The sequence below is a fragment of the Rhinoderma darwinii genome, chromosome 1 (assembly GCF_050947455.1).
Source record: "Rhinoderma darwinii isolate aRhiDar2 chromosome 1, aRhiDar2.hap1, whole genome shotgun sequence".
Taxonomy (NCBI): domain Eukaryota; kingdom Metazoa; phylum Chordata; class Amphibia; order Anura; family Rhinodermatidae; genus Rhinoderma; species Rhinoderma darwinii.
The window spans coordinates 403,611,411-403,629,185 of record NC_134687.1 but is presented as its reverse complement, the minus strand read 5'-3'; the positions used below and the strand labels follow the sequence as shown (position 1 = coordinate 403,629,185).

The window sequence follows — 17,775 nt, the reverse complement described above, 5'->3', positions numbered from 1 at the left end:
TTATGTGGTCCATTCGTGTTTTATATTCTGTGATATTTGTTGTATCATTTCTAAATAAACATTATATGTGTGCTGTCCTTGTTTTTCATGCCCCCGTTGCTAAAGAAATTATGAGGAAAAAAAACACCTACATAATTTTTTTTTTTGCTGACCTAAAAAACGCATGACATAGGGATGACATACGTGCGTAAAAAATGCAGACCTGCACCGTACATGGATGCCACACTGAACTGCAGTGCAAGAACAAAAAATTACACGCGCAAAACGGATACGTTCATGTGAATAAGGCCTTAGGCCCTATGCACACGACCGTATTTTTTCCCTCCCGTAAATACTGGCCGTAAATACGGGTCCGTTGTCACACATTTTTAACCCTTATTTAACCCATATTTACAGACCCGGGTCCGTTGTCATCCGTATTTCACCCGTATTTACGGACCCGTAAAAAAAGTGGGCTGGAAATTATGTCACATGATCGCTCATTTTCCCTGCTTCTCTTTTATTCAAAAATTGAAATCCCCTGACGTCGCCAAGCAACGCTCCCGTAATTACAGGTGCACACACGTTGCCAAACATAATTACGGGAGCCCCATAGACTTCTATGGGCTGCCCGTGCCATAATTACGGCCTGAAGTAGGACATGTTCTATATTTTTCAACGGCCTAGGCACCTTCCCGTACGCAAACAGGAAGGTACCCGTTGCCAATAGAAGTCTATGGGCCCGTAATTACGGTTGTCTTAGGGCGTTTTTACGGTCGTGTGCATGGGGCCTCATAGAGAGAAAGTACGTTTTTACAGAATATATGCAGAGGGAAGGAAAATACCCACAATATGCAGGTTACACAACATTTCTGGCTGCACTTCATCTAATACACATCTACAGCTGCGGAAAGAAAGAGTGCTTGTGTTGTTATATTAAATATTGGACCCTACTCTATATAAAACTGTGTACTCTCCAGCAGGGTGTATAGAGAACTTCAATGATCGCTGCTGTGTTCAGCTGTCAGGCATAATGAAAGTTCTTGTTATAGCCAGTAGCCACATAGCAAACCAGAGATCACCATGTGTAAAATAGTAACATAAATAGAATTTCTATTCAAAGCTGTGGACCTTGGCAGTATGAGGCAGAATAAAAAGACATCTTTAAAAAAAAAAGCATAAATATTTTTTTCTAAATAAATTCAGTTCAGTATAATCTATTCTGCTGTAGTACAACATTCATTTTACAAGTAGCTAAAGCCAAACTCCTCAGATATCCTTTATCATATTTAATCACAAAGCACACCATACAAAAAACATAGATTAATAAAAAATATTTATTGAAACAATAAAATATATATAACAAATAAAAGTGCACAGTTAAGTCCAGTGCTTTTTCTTAACACAGTCACATATCAGTCACATATACGGATACAGACTGGTAAAACACAACAATGTGGTACTCCCCATTAATACGCGCACATTACACATACAGGTGTGGCCGGCTGACATTTAGCACACCAGGATTGCCGGATATTATCATTGCATTATTACAATGTGTAAACTAGGACTGCAGGTAAACCTTCTACCAATTACCTTTATTTAGAGAGCGATCATGACGCAAAAACCATGCAGTGCCAAACAATCCCAATAGCGCATCACAACACTGCTACATCTGTACTTTGCGGGAGGATAAATTATAGAATGTCACAACAGTATTATCTTCATATTATAAAAAAGACTAACTCCAGATGACATACATTATGTATGTCAAGTAACCAGCTTTTTGGACAGGTATTAGTGAATGGGAAAAATGAAGGGTGTAAGGCAAGATGGGCAGATGAGAATGAAGAATGATTGTAGTTCCGGCCCGTTTGATAGACATACATTTTAGTTTCTTCATTGAAATCATAAATTAATAAGCATATCAGAACTTTAAAGTCTGTACAGATTTCACAGGTGATGGGTTAAGACTCACAGTTTTTAAGATATCACCTATTTTTTTATATCTATTTCCTGTATTTCCATGGAAAGGGCTTTTGCTATATTACCCCCTAATGTGACTAAATAGAAACAATAATAATTTGTGTTTTTCTGCTATTCACGTCCTTGCAGAACACTACAATGTCTCATGTGTTTGTGAATACCACATACTTGTAAAGTGACAAATTTTTCCCAAAAATAACTTCACAGGTTCGTTTTTAGTGAGCAGTACAGACTTTACACCAATATTGGTTGGCTTTATAAATCAGATTTTAAAAATGGCTTACGGTGTTTTCTACTAGTATTCTGGCAGGTGTCCACTGTCAGATTATTACAGTTGTCACATCTGTAATATGTCACATTACTCTTTTTGGATATCTTGGTATAATAAAAAGATTGAAAACAGGAACATTCAGTATTTTCTTCAGTCCGAGGACAATTTTCTATTCCCGTGATGTAAAATAATACTGAACAATTAATACAGGCTGGCTTCGAGTAGATTTGGCTCCGAATGAGATCATCATTGTACCATAATTTCAGTGACTCCATGTACTAGACTCATCTCATTGCTCTCAAAGCTAGCCATGAGCTGACGCCGACCAGGACGACGAGGTGTAAATCGTTCTGTGATAGAAATTGTCTTCATCGGCCCAACATCTCTGTAGAAGAAAGTAAAGGGTAAATAGTGTCAGACAATGAAGCATTTATAAAATATTCTCATGTCAGAGAAATGAACAGGTTTGGGGATTAACCTGTTCATCATTTTATTTGTATATATTATACTTTTCTATAGTGACTTTATAGGATGAAATTGATAAACTCCTGTCTTTTTTTTTCTGAAAAATCTTACTGACTGCGAAGAGCAAAGCAATTTAATCTCCATTTAGCCTTATTCAGTCTGTCAAAGAAGAGGTTAATCCAACTGATTCTATTCCTAGTAAGGAACGAGTAGCCAATGCCAAACTGTGGTCTAAAAACCCTGACCGTAAAAAGAAAAACCTTAACTTTGTTTCCTAGGTAAAGATAGTTTTTTTTTTCCACAGATCTTTATATAGTATTTTCAGAACTTATACATAGACGTTGGCTTTCCGTTCAGGGGTTCCGTCGGAAGTTTCCGTCGGGTCAACCCCTCAACGGAAAGTCAAACGGAAACCTTAGCTTCCGTTTGCATCACCATTGATATCAATGGTGACGGAAACATTGATAATGGTTTCCGTTTGTCACCATTCCGGCAGGTTTGCGTTTTTTTAGACGGAATCAAAAGCCTTATTAATACATAGCTGGATTTCATTGTCATGCAGCAGTGGTCTGGTACGGAATGATGGCAGAGCCCCAGAACAGTATCTCATTTAATACAGCATAGAACATCATGGACAAAAATCGAGAATAAAAAAACTCAGTGATTTACTTACCCAACTTGTACAACCTTTGGTCTCTGCAGGCCAGGCCCTTCCACATGGAAGCAGCCATTGTGCAAAGCCGTTTGAAGAGGATTCTGGAATATGATTTCTGCCACAATTTGTTGACCAACAATTGCTTCCCCATGGACCTGTAACAGTGATATCATAGTATGAGCTTCAGTACTCCGGCTAGTACAATATACATGGTCTACTTTTACAACTTACCCACCCTCCGGATTCTTTTTCCCACCTACTAATGTAACTACCTGGTGTGGCTAACACAATGAAAACTGCCCTGAGCCCTATTTTGAGGATTCCAGAGCAGTTATGACTTCCTAGCCGACTCTGTATTAATTTTAATGTTGCAGCATACATTTATACATGGATTCTGACTACAAACATATAGGAGCATTGATACCTTGATGATGAGATCTGGGGTTCGTATCCTGAATGTGTGCTGTTTGGCTAATTTCTGTCCAGATTCTTGCACAATTCCAGACACAGTTAACATCATGGCTGACTGATCCACCAATTGCGTACGATATTCATTGTAAGAGACTGTCATTCCCACTGACTTGGCTACACAAGAGAAATTGGAGGGATTAAAATCTCTATAACAAAAACACACTGAAGGAGAAACAATGATAGGTATAAAGACACTTCAAAACCTAACCAACAACTCCATATCTCAGCTTCCTGGAGGCTGTCAGTATGGCATGTTGGGTTTTGCAGTTACTTTACTGTATATAATATCATACTTTTTTGCCCCGTCAGTTGTACAAACAGTTGCTGATGCCTAATTGCATTGGTTACGGTTAATATCAGACTTCACTCAAGCGCTGAACATCCATAGACATAGAGTTAATATCACACTATATAATAAGGTCAATAATATCATACTATGCCTAACATATCTGTAATACTGTAAATTACAGTTGCATAAAACATTAAGGATAGGCCAAAATAGTCCAAAAAGAAATTAAGTGCTATATTATCTATCAACACATTAGTTAATCCCCCCTTAGCAGTTTCACCAATGACATGGTATAACTTACATTCTCCTGGGTTCAACAATACACTGCAATCTTCATTCTTGAATGACTCTTTGCAGACCCCATTGTAATACATGACCGCAATGGCCATGGACAAGGACACCGTGCGACGGCTTCCGCTACCGTTCTTCAATAAGATACGGACATTAAGGTCACTGCCCATGGAAACACCATCCTGTGACTCAACGGAAAGTGAGATATCTCCGGTATCTGCTGGCTCCACATCTGCCAATGTTTTATTACCGTACTGCGCAGCTGTGCGCACTGCATTGCGCTCTTCTGCAGATCCTGGGAGTGGAAGGCATCAGTTAGCAGAGATTTATCATTAAAAGTACTGAGGTCTCATTATATGAAATTTTATAATGGTATATACTATACGATTTACCATGAGCAAGGGTAAAAAAGTAAAAACTATAGATTGAAATATCTAAATTACTCAACATACTGTATATGATTTTATTTTATGATTTCTACTACTGGTTTTTATCTACTATAATTATTCTCAGTCCAGTCTCTATTAATCTTAAAGATGTCATCTGGTTACCTTCTGGATGTTTGTACAGGTAAGTGATGTCTTCTCTTCCATTAGATCCCACTGCTTTGGTGCTGATACAATGTCCAACTGCTCGTTCTTCTACATGGACCTTCTTAAACTTCCCATTCGACTGTCGTTGGTAAAAGACTTTGTCACTGTTCACCTGAATGGACACAGCAGACAGCTCAGTCTATTTTCACCTCTACACGATGCTCATTAAAGAAAATTCTACTTTTGAACAATAATTTGCAATATTCCAGTTAATACCTACATTAAATATTTAGTAACTTTGTAAATACTTTGCTTTATTTGTACTGATTTTGAATCGTGATTATTGTCTTCACAATTCTCCTGGTTTTCATCTACAAGGGAGCAGTGCATTGTGGGAGCTCAGAATACAGTAGCACAGTTAGAATGTAGCTATTAAAAAGAACCTATTACCTGTAATGGAGCACCTGTTTAAGTTGAAAAACCCTTAGCCCCTTAAGAAATAGAATCTTTCTAAATATATGTCTTAAAAACTGTAAAGATACCTCTGTATAAGGCGTGCTTTAATAATTCAAATGACCAGAATGACCTGCAGTAGGGTCCTAAACTTTTAGGTAGGGAATCCTGGCATCCCATATGTCTTCCCACAACTCCCCAAAGCAGCAACTAGTTTGAGAACATGAAATTTTGATGGTTATCGCGAGATCTCGCATTCTGCGCAAAAGAGCTCTATCTACTGTATTAATAATCCACTGATAACTGCTGTATTAATAAAGTAGATGGCGCTCTTTTACACAGGTTGCGAAATCTTGTGTTCCGAGACCGGTTGCTGCCGTGGGAAGATGTGGGCAGATGCAGGGGATGCCTGTGACATCCCTACCTGAAAGTTTAGGGCCCCACTCGGGGAGTAGGGGGTAATGGTTTGTCAAATAAAACAGGTACCCAATTACAGGTGATAAGTCCTCTTTAAGTCACGTCTGATAGCGGAGTGGATTTAAACTGCTGTCTGTTTCCAAGGGAAACCAGCTGAGTTTGTAAGGCAGTTAAATATATGAATGGAGACAATGACCTGAAATTATTTAGAATCAGTACCAAAAACTGTGAGGCAAAGTATTTAGATTTGAGCTGTGAAATGTTGTTAAAAAACTAATTATATGTTAAATGTTAATACCACAGCAAGGCTGGTTTCAGATTCTGTAATACTACAGTCACATTTTCGTGTTCGTATTACAGCTACAATACCCAGATCTTTGAAATGTGATTCTTTGGAACCAAACATAGATCACTATAAGGTTTTATGGTGATCTAAGTTCAGTTTAGTAGAACCTGGGTTCCTGGGATTGCAGTCATAAAACAGACGCTAAGACGAGGCTATGTGACTACCATGTGAAACTGTCTCTTATGAAGGCTGGCAATAAACAAAATTGAATTGAAGGCTCAATCAGAACTACAGGTAATACATAAATATAATTACCTCTGCAAAAATAAATGACGTATCGAATTTGATATTCACTAAACCATTCTTGACGGCCAGGACAGGAGAAGGACCGCAGCAGTATATACCTGAAAGATTAAAGTTCGGTATATAGTAAGGCTAGAATTTATGTTTTAAAATTATAGGAAAAAAGACTATATGATCAGAGAGAAAGACTATATGGCTTTCAATTACCATTGCTGGTCTCTTGAGGTGTGGCATCGATGGCTTGCCATCCACTGTATCCTGCTGACAGGTCAGGACGGGTCATCCAGCAGTCATTCCAACAGTGATAGTTCCTTGATACAAATGTAAATATTAGTACCTATATTCTGAAAGGTTAGGCTGCTTCCTGGCCACAGCCAATAACCAATGGTTTGGTTCTATATATGTTTATGCAAAATATTCTATAATTTAGTATGTACAATAAAGTATGTAAGTGTTTAGATGCTCACCAGACAGAATCACTGTTTTTATCCTCCAGTGGCTTCATGTTTTCATCAAAGTAGACATCAAATGTTAGATTTCCATCAGTGTCGTGAGCTGAGGCAAAATTGGTAATAGTACGTCCTGGGATTCCAAGACAGCGAAGTACTAAAAGAGAAAAAGTCAACATATGTGTAAAGGATCTGCCAGACACAGCTTCTGTGTCGACGCCCGTGGTTAATCAGTCTGCACCTGCTCCTAAGTCTGATAGAGTGACTCGATCATCTACCACTCGGGCTGGGAGGCTGAGAAGTGGGAGAGCCTATCACAGCCTGGCCAGACGGAGCTAGCTCCCGCCCTCTGTCTATTTATACCTTCATTTCCTGCTCCTCCTTTGCCTGTGATTCTGCCTGTTTCCTGGCTCTGCTGCTGCTGCTTGTACTATTGACCTCTGCTTCATATTAACCCTGGCTTTACTGACTACTCTCCTGCTCTGCGTTTTGGTACCTCGTACACTCCTGGTTTGACTCGGCTTGTTCACTACTCTTGTTGCTCACGGTGTTGCCGTGGGCAACTGCCCCATTTCCCTTAGCTTCTGTGTACCCTTGTCTGTTTGTCTGTCGTGCACATATTGAGCCTAGGGACAGTCGCCCAGTTGTACGCCGTCGCCTAGGATGGGCCGTGCAAGTAGGCAGGGACTGAGTGGCGGGTAGATTAGGGCTCACCTGTCTGTCTCCCTACCCCGTCATTACAATATGAGACTCAGATGGTGGGCAAAATGTACTGCTGGACTGACTGTATTCAAATGGACATTTTTATTAATGGGTAAAATCAGTAAAAAAATATATATATATAGATTTGCCAAATATTGTGAGTTTATCCTTGGTTTAACAGTAGACAGACAGCCCCTTGATTTCAATGGAAAGTGGGTAATGTTTATTTCCATTGCGGTGACGCTACATGGAAATGAAACTCTTGTTGCTGTGTTCTATCACGGATAACAGCTGATCGTTGGGGGTCCCTGCAGCGGGACACCCTGTGATCATCTTATTATCAAGAGACTTTTTTAACAAAAAGGGATCGCCCTTTAAGGCCCCGATCTTAATAGAGAATTACATCTTCAATATTTATCTCAGTTGGGACCTCAGAGGTAAAAACAAAAACACTCTAAATCTGAATTTAGTGATCTCGACATATCACTTTAAGTCCAGACTAATAATAAAATAAGACGTCCTAAACCCTGATCCTACCTGTTGTTGTGACAGCAGCAAACACCCAACACTGGCCGTATTTCACAGAGGTCCCAGTCTGGTGATAACGGAGCAGAATATCTACACTGCCCACCCAAGCAACAGGATTCACACCATCAGCGTATTCACCAGACCAGCTTCCAGCAACAACACCATTATCATCCATGGAATTTACCTTCAAGATGGAAGAGGGAGAGATAGGTGAGTCATGTGTTATTGACCAGACCTTTTGCTTTTTAACATTTCTACTTCTTTTATACTTCTAGGACAATGTAAATTAATTCTCATATTCTATTCTAATTTTAGCAAATTCTTACCATAGCAGATATAACACGAGTAACATTTATGGGATTGCCTCTTGATGCAGGTGAAAGACCTCCACGGTCCAGTATGAACAGTACAGAATCCAGAACTCCCTTATCAAACTGTAAGTTGAAAAGAAAACATTTTTTAATTATCGCCATTTTTTGACAACAGGAAACATTTTACAAATAAGTATAATAAATGTTCCTAGTGTTCACATAGCATACTTGTTTACCAAATTACATTATTTGTCAGTCAGGACCCCATTGTAGTATTACATGCAAAAACCATAATAACATTCTCTAGAGGTGTTTTAATGCTGCGTAATAAAAAAAATCCATAAATGCCATAGAAATATGACAATTAAGGCAAGCTCTGGTTTTTATAGAAAACTGTAGCCTGGCCTAAAGGTATCTATGTTATCAAACATAAAGTTTAAATAAGATAATCTCTTTTGTGCATATTTTTCACAATGAAAAAGACACACTTTCCGAAATGCTATTGACACGTTAGACTATAAGGGTATGTGCACACACACTAATTACGTCCGTAATTGACGGACGTATTTCGGCCGCAAGTCCCGGACCGAACACAGTGCAAGGAGCCGGGCTCCTAGCATCATACTTATGTACGATGCTAGGAGTCCCTGCCTCGCTGCAGGACAACTGTCCCGTAGTGTAATCATGTTTACAGTACGGGACAGTTGTCCTGCAGCGAGGCAGGGACTTCTAGCATCGTACATAAGTATGATGCTAGGAGCCCGGCTCCTTGCACTGTGTTCGGTCCGGGACTTGCGGCCGAAATACGTCCGTCAATTACGGACGTAATTAGTGTGTGTGCACATACCCTAACAGTGGTGAGGGTCTGTTATGTAAGACATCCACGATCCACCCTTTCTCAGAACAAAGGCGATATGCACTCAAAAGACCTCCTGGTGAAAGATTTCCAAAACTCTATATCTCAGACATCTTTTCTTCAGACAAACCTTATTTTTCTTTTGGACACAACAATAAATCCATATACATTGAGTTCTATCAAATATTCAAGGCTTTTGTGTTAAAGGGAAACAACAAAAAAGAGTTTGGGGCTTGTAGGTCGGGGCTTTCCATTTTAACCTCTAAATAGACCAGAATTACAATGTATGAAGCATACAGAAATTCACGGGATAGAGACAGAGAATGCTTTTATATGTAGAGTCAAAACTATGAGAATAAAATTAAAGGGGTTGTCCAGTCCCAAAAAATTGATGGCCTATCCTCAGGGTGGGCCATCAATATCTCATTGGTCGGGTTCAGACTCCCTGCACACCCGCTCATCAGCTGTTTTGAAGGAGCCGTGTCCCCATCATACCCTTTAATGCTCACACTGTGAATCGCCGACAAACACATGTAGTGCACTTTTCACAGTATTATAGCCTTCTCCCACTGAAGTGAATGGGAGAAGGCTGTAATACTGTGAATCGCCTCTACAGGTGTGTCGGCGATTCACAGTGTGAGCATTAAAGGAAATTAAGGGGAAGCAGGGCTCGTACGAGCGCTGCGGCCCCTTCAAAACAGCTGATCGGTGGGGGTGTCGGGAGTTGGACTCTGACTGATCAGATATTTATGGCCTATCCTGAGGATAGGCCATCATTCTTTTGAGACTGGACAACCCCTTTAAGTTAGGATTAAATTGAGAAACCTCATAAACTGAACATTATTTGTTACCTGTCCATAATTCCAGGAACGTTCTCCAATTTGATGTTCTGTGCCATAGTAAATTCTCCCAATTTCATTGAGGACATATTCTTGCCTCCATGCTTCATTATCTAGAAAAACAGCGTCCGCTAAAGGCAAAGAAAGAGTTGTCAATCAATGTGTACAAAGACTAGCGAAAACAAGTTTTCTGGCATACTAAATAAAGGGTGGCGAGAGTAAAATACAAGAGAATGTTTAGGAGAAACAATACAAAGATGCAGTAATTTAGGATTAAAATTGTGCATACTCACTGCGACACCAAGCATTGAACAGGATGTAGACCTTCAGTTTGGAATCATTGTAAGTTCCTGCCCCACTTTTAACACTCAGTTGGTATTTTCCCACCGCGGCCTGAGAAGAGGTGTTCACCCAGAGCATAATGTTTTGCCCGCTAGCTTCAGCCACTTGACATCCCCAGCCACCCACATCAAATTCATTGACAAAGGGCAAGGTGATTGGTTGGGAGTTTGCTGTAAGAGAAACTTTCCTTAAAATATTTCTTAGCAGGATGTATTGCTGCAAAGAAATATCTTACAACATAAATTAGGAGGTTATCATTTGAGATAGCTCATCACACAACAGCATATTTTTCAGTCCTGGGCGGTGATTTTAGGAATAAGGAAGTTATGAGCAAACCATTTATTATCATTAGCAGTAATTATCCACATATCTTCATACTGGGAACTCTTCAAACTTGGGCGGAAGTGATGTGACTCAGTAAAACTATCATAAACCCAAATCCAAGTATAGCCCATCAGAGAATATATTTCATATGTAGGAATTTACAGCAGAATGATTCCGCCGTATAAAATAATTGAAACAAGTAAACTTTTAATGACTCAGCACATCACAAATCCTTTTAAAATATTATTTGTGTATACTGGGTCATGTAACAGAGAACAAGCTAAAACAAGACATTTAACAGCTTTCACTAATTCACAAAGTAAAATGGTGACTTGAATGTTTTTGTCTTTAACTAAAAAAAATAAAAAATAAAATGAAAAAAATTGGCCTCTTACTCACCTAGATGCAGAATGACACAGACTTGGTCACTCTTGGGATTGAACGGCCTTTTGAACGTGACACAGATCTGGAAGGGTTGTCCTCTCCTCACAATTAGTTCATCATATTCATACTCATTAGTGTGATGGGAGCAACGATTTTCCCCAGTCCGAGAACTTAGTAAGTCAACGCTTTGAATTTGCAATGTACCTGAAAAACCAAAAAGTGACAGGCCTCAGAAAATGTGTTTTTGGAGATTAATTACGTAAAATGTAAACACAAAACCAATTACACAAAGGGTTAAATGAATGCCGTTGAAGGTTATTAGAATAGGGGATACCTTATATGAAATGTAATTCTAAGTAGAAGGGGGTTAATGCCAGAGGAAATAATGATTGATAATAATAATTTAAAGTGGTTTAATAGTATTATATGATGTATTCTTACCTGTGGGCATTGGTGGCAGATTATCATTGTTGCTGTCTGGTGGTCCTGGTTCGATGTTGCTGTTTGGTCTTTCATTGCTTCCTGTAGTTCCACCTCCAGTAGTTCTGTCACCCCCTGGAATTCGGTCTCCTCCTGTAGTGTAGTCTCCGCCATTAACTCTGTCACCGGGACGGCCTCCTGTTCCTCTCACACTATCGTCCACATCTTCGCCTCTGGAGCAACAGGAGCAGCATCGTAGCCACCAGGACTTCTTTCTTTCCACACTCCGTGACATGTTTTATATCTATTTTGAAAGATTATGTCAATCGTCTTATAAAATTCAGTAGCCCACTCTTATATTCTTAGCATTATAGAACTGTATATATTTTGATCTAAAGATGTACTAAATATTTCATAGGCATGTGAATTTGTTTGCTGTTTGGATGCTGATGCCCCATGAAAGATACCAACTCATTCACGTGTCCTGTCATAAGCGTCAGCACCAGCTGTCTCATAAATCCTCACATTGTAGGACTTCAAGAACTGCAAGAAATGCAGACAGTTTAGATTTATAAAGTAGAGAAAGTTCCTGTTTTAGAGGAAAGTAGTTTGCTGGTTTATGAATCTGTCTAAATGTTATAACTTGTCATAAAAAGGTTTGTAAAGCTGTTGTCTAAACTACAATCCATATAATGTAACTACTCTCTCTTAAGAAGCCATATATATTAAAAGCAGTCTTACTGTATGTAGCAGAGGCCGTCTCCAGCACAAGCAGTCCTATGTAGAAGTCTCATGTGCAGGCCCCTCTCTTGCTTTTATGAACTTTAAACCTCCCCTTTTGTAAATTCCACCCTGTGATAAAACCGCTCATCCGTCTTTAACCCCATGATTTCCTGTACTGACCTGCTTGATCATAAAGTCAAAATGAGAAATGAAATTAAGGAGGAAGATCTGCCAACCAGTAACCACACCCTACTTGTGTAGTTCCCTTATCCCCTGGTAACACTCCCCACCCTCAACACTGTCCTTCCCATGACACCAACAAACCTGCATTGCACTGTTACTTCTGTGTAATAGTGTAGACATCCCCTCCATGTCGGAATGTATCCTTGGACATTCATATGAAACATCTAAGTGCATGCCATTTAGCAAAACGTGACAGTACAATTACTTTTTAACACATCCTACACACACAGCACGCAAGGGATAATCTGTATACACTACTTGATTTTGCCAGATAATCTAGAATCTAGGAAGACGGACTGATCAGAGATAATAAATAATGACGCCTTTCATTAAAAAAGAAAGTGATAGGATTTGAGGTCAACATTGTATTTTGAATTGTTTTGGATGTAATTTAATTCATTTTTCTATGAACATTTGATAATCCAGAATTTGTGATAATCCGGGCCTTTTATATATACTAGTCCTTCTCAATGAATTAGAATATCATCAAAAAGTTAATTTATTTCAATAATTCATTACACACAGAGTGATCTATTTCCAGCATTTTTTTATTTGAATGTTGATGATTACGGCGAACGGTTAATGAAAACCCAAAATTTAGTGTCTCCGAAAATGTGAATATTAAATAATTTCAACAATTATTTTTAATACAGAAATGTAGACCTACTGAAAAGTATGTCCAGTATATGCACTCAATACTTGGTCGGGGCTCCTTTTATAAGGATTACTGCAATATATATATTTTTTATATTGGGCTCATTTTTTAAATTGGGCTTATATAATATTCTAATTTTCTGAGACACAAAATTTTTAGTTTTTATTAAAGAGGCTCTGTCACCAGATTTTGCAACCCCTATCTGCTATTGCAGCAGATAGGCGCTGCAATGTAGATTACAGTAACGTTTTTATTTTTAAAAAACGAGCATTTTTGGCCAAGTTATGACCATTTTTGTAATTATGCAAATGAGGCTTGCAAAAGTCCAAGTGGGTGTGTTTAAAAGTAAAAGTCCAAGTGGGCGTGTATTATGTGCGTACATCGGGGCGTTTTTAATACTTTCACTAGCTGGGCGCTCTGAAGAGAAGTAACATCCTCTTCTCTTCAGAACGCCCAGCTTCTGACAGTGCAGATCTGTGACGTCACTCACAGGTCCTGCATCGTGACGGCCACATCGGCACCAGAGGCTACAGTTGATTCTGCAGCAGCATCAGCGTTTGCAGGTAAGTCGATCTTACCTGCAAACGCTGATGCTGCTGCAGAATCAACTGTAGCCTCTGGTGCCGATGTGTCCGTCACGATGCAGGACCTGTGAGTGACGTCACAGATCTGCACTGTCAGAAGCTGGGCGTTCTGAAGAGAAGAGGATGTTACTTCTCTTCAGAGCGCCCAGCTAGTAAAAGTATTAAAAACGCCCCGATGTACGCACATAATACACGCCCACTTGGACTTTTACTTTTAAACACACCCACTTGGATTTTTGCAAGCCTCATTTGCATAACTACAAAAATGGTCATAACTTGGCCAAAAATGCTCGTTTTTTAAAAATAAAAACGTTCCTGTAATCTACATTGCAGCGCCTATCTGCTGCAATAGCAGATAGGGGTTGCAAAATCTGGTGACAGAGCCTCTTTAACTGTTACCATAATCATTAACATTAAAATAAAAAAAATGCTGTAAATACATCACTCTGTGTGTAATGAATCTATATAATATATGACTTTCACTTTTTTAATTGAATTACTGAAATAAATTAACTTTTTGATGATATTCTAATTCATTGAGAAGGACTAGTGTGTGTGTATATATATATATATATATATATACACATACATACACAGTATGTATATCCTCGGAGAGGACCACCCAAAATTGAAAAGAGAATACATAATAAATAAGGCAATTGAACATTTGTCACAGAGAAATCTGGTGTAGATTAGGAATGGTCTTTATGGATGTCCATGTCACACCTCCATACAGCATGGTCCCTGAGCTCGACATAAGGTGGCCATACACTTAATGGAGCTATTGGCAAAATGCTTGTTAGGCAGCTATTCCTCCTGACTCCTGACTTCACCATAAACATGCCCGGCAGAACATTTTAACATAATCAGAGTCAAATGAACCCAATGATTTCGGCATGATCGGACCACTATCTAATGTGTTTGGGGGTCTGCCAGCGCCTGTGTATGGTCATCTTTAGGCATCAAGAGCCTAACTCATGGAAAACCCTTGTAACCTTAGTACATACTCTGCCAAACGTACAGATGTAAAAATTGTGTTAAATATTTTTTCAATATTTGGTATTCCATATGTTTTTCACAACTCCAACTGTAAACCAGTATTACAGGTCTAGCGTCGATTTGTATGCCATTTTATGTATAAATCACTGGTATAATGAGTTGCCACATATATTCGAGTATTTCAAGTGACCAGCCACAACATTGTTTTGTAAATTATAAAAACGTATTAACTGTACTAACAAAAAAAGTGTAATGCTGAACTAAATAATCTCAATCTCAAAAGGTATGGAATTCCCAAAAGTTACTACTCTTCAATGGCATGTACTAACAGGAGTCAATAAGCCGCCACTCGAGAACCCCACTATTAGCGAGAGTGGAGCTGCAAAGAGCATCTCCCGCTGTGGAGAACCCATGTAATACTACATGTGCAGCCACCCACGGCTTCCCCTGCCGATATGAATCAATTCAGAACTACTTCCAGGCTACAAACTATTCCCAAGAAGGCATTGTTCATTTTTTCCAGACAGAATACAGATAGAGAGATAGAAAGAAAGAAAAAGGAGACACTCAGAAACATATACAAAGAGATAAATGGATGGATGGATGGATGGATGGATAGATAGATAATATTTTTCTATAGAATGTCATCCAATTATTGGCAGGGAACACTCCATAATAAATCCCCAGTTGCTACAGTTTATCAATCTTTCCCTTAGTCTCTCATCTGTACATAGTAAATAATAGCACATATGTACTGTGGTTAGTGCTTACTGTTCTGGTGCATTTGTTTTTCTCCTTATTTTTATCTTAAGGTGGCCATATTCACTCTTTTGGCTGATAGCTATTCCTCCTGATCCCCCTATTCACAAGCATGCTTGGCTCGGCTTAGTGTACATGTCTACTCAACGGAGAAAAGGGAAAAAGTCACTGTCAGACACGTTTACTCGGTGCTGATCTCCCATGACACCAAAGTATTGGCATGTTGAAATTCAACATTCCTGATCTTTTTTGCCCTGACTTCTGGAGAACGAAAGTCAGCAGAAGATCTAATACATAGTAGTTGGCTCGCCTATAAAGCTAATGTGTATGACTGCTTTAACGATCAACTTAACACCCCCGTACACATTAGATGGTCAGCTGGCGCTGCCAAAATCGACGGGTTCAGGCGACGTTCATCTAATTTGTATGAACACCTTTACTCTAACCATTCTATTTTTACATATCCGCATATCATATACATTTAAAAAAACAACAATCAGCTGTCTGTTCCCATCCATTCTCCCGTCTATCTGTCATCTAACTCTGTGATATTATGTATTTTCTGCATTGTGGCTCAACTCTGCGAGGTCCAACTACTCTTCATACTACATTATCATGGTAGCTTAAACGAGAATGATAGCTACATATCTATCTATCTATCTATCTATCTATCTATCTATCTATCTATCTATCTATCTATCTCTGTAGTATCTATCTATCTATCTATCTATCTATCTATCTATCTATCTCTGTAGTATCTATCTATCTATCTATCTATCTATCTATCTATCTATCTATCTATCTATCTATCTATCTATCTATCTATCTATCTATCGCAGACTGATGTTTAAGCTTTCAGGGTTGCATTGTTTGTGCATCATAATAACTCATGAAGTCAAGGTAACTCAATAGTTTTCCCTTCAGTCTTCTATAAAACTCATGGTGATTTGATTATTATTACATAGCATCAACTTTTGTGTTGTAAAACGGGTGAAACAATGTTGGACTACAGTTAAAACTGAACGTATTAGCAGAACAGAACTTTCAATATAGCAGTAGCAAGTAAGAATAGGCTGGAGAACCTTGCCCATAAGAGTTAGTGATCTAAAAACATACAACATAAAGATACAAATCTATTTAGCTTAATGTGACAGCTCCTAGCCAACATAAAAGCATAAAAACACATCTCATAAGTTTGGCACTGACCTTGAATAGCTGCTGTGTGTATAATGACAGATCCTCTCAGTGCGGTGTATGCTGTGGGGGGTGTCTATAAATCCAGGGGTGGACCTAAAAAAAAAAAAAGATCCACACGTCATAAGATAGTCCTTCCTATATCATCCTATGCCAAACTATTGGAATTCTTGGAATGTGCAACTTGTAACAGTGTCAGTGCTCATCACTTCACACCCATAGGAGGGCCTCTCATACACACCTCACACTGTAACACACCTTATCCTCTCACATCTACCACTCATTGTGTGACACTCCTGTGCCCTCACCCTGCAATTGTATGAAAGGCAGAGTATTACTTCACTACATCATAGCAAACAATGTAACATACCCGCTAATGATATATCTATGGCTGGCATCCTTCCAACTATGATACACCTGGGCAGTGTAAGCAATAGTTACTGAGCCCGTATTACTCATAACACAACAGATGTAATCTATCTATCTATCTATCTCATGGGCCCCAATGCAAAAGTTCTTATTGGGCCCCCCCCGCAAACTTCTCATGGCCGACGGTCCGCAGCTTTCAGCTGCAACGCTGGGTCTCCTAAGTGACTCAACAATGCAGCACTAACAGCTGGGGGCGTCACTAAGGACTTAAAATGCCAGGGGAATAGCCCCAATACATATGTGTCTGACCAAAAAAAATGTGTGTGTGTATAGGAGACAGCATAGCATATCTATAGCACTACGACCCTATAGCTATGGATAGGATTAGATACATTGGCTCAGCAGACAGTATCACACATGATAGGATTAGATACACTGGCTCAGCAGACTGTATCACATATGATAAGATTAGATACAGCGGCTCAGCAGACAGTTTCACACATGATGGGATTAGATACACAGCTCAGCAGACAGTATCACACATTATAGGATTAGATGCAGTGGCTCAGCAGTCAGTATTACACATGATAGTATTAGAGATAGGGCCCAGCAGACAGTATCACACATGATGGGATTAGATACACAGCTCAGCAGACAGTATTACACATGATAGGATTAGATATAAGGCCCAGCAG

General features: G+C 39.1%; 1 protein-coding gene across 2 annotated transcripts; it reads right to left on the bottom strand.

Moving 5' to 3' along the window:
• Nucleotides 1-1,302: 1,302 nt before the first annotated feature.
• On the bottom strand, nt 1,303-16,801 carry TGM1 (transglutaminase 1). Of its 2 annotated transcripts, none has more exons than XM_075852676.1 (15): nt 16,724-16,801; nt 11,576-11,858; nt 11,150-11,338; nt 10,378-10,596; nt 10,097-10,215; nt 8,405-8,512; nt 8,088-8,262; nt 6,867-7,005; nt 6,607-6,710; nt 6,412-6,500; nt 4,959-5,112; nt 4,418-4,702; nt 3,781-3,941; nt 3,375-3,511; nt 1,303-2,621 (listed from the first exon to the last, which is right to left on the bottom strand). In XM_075852676.1, the coding sequence occupies exons 2-15, from the start codon at nt 11,847-11,849 to the stop codon at nt 2,483-2,485; spliced, it is 2,292 nt and encodes a 763-aa protein (XP_075708791.1). In that variant the 5' UTR covers nt 11,850-11,858; nt 16,724-16,801; the 3' UTR covers nt 1,303-2,482. The 2 variants fall into 2 exon arrangements, with proteins under 2 accessions (XP_075708791.1, XP_075708799.1); XM_075852684.1 differs by lacking the exon at nt 16,724-16,801 and adding an exon at nt 12,296-12,501.
• Nucleotides 16,802-17,775: the final 974 nt, after the last annotated feature.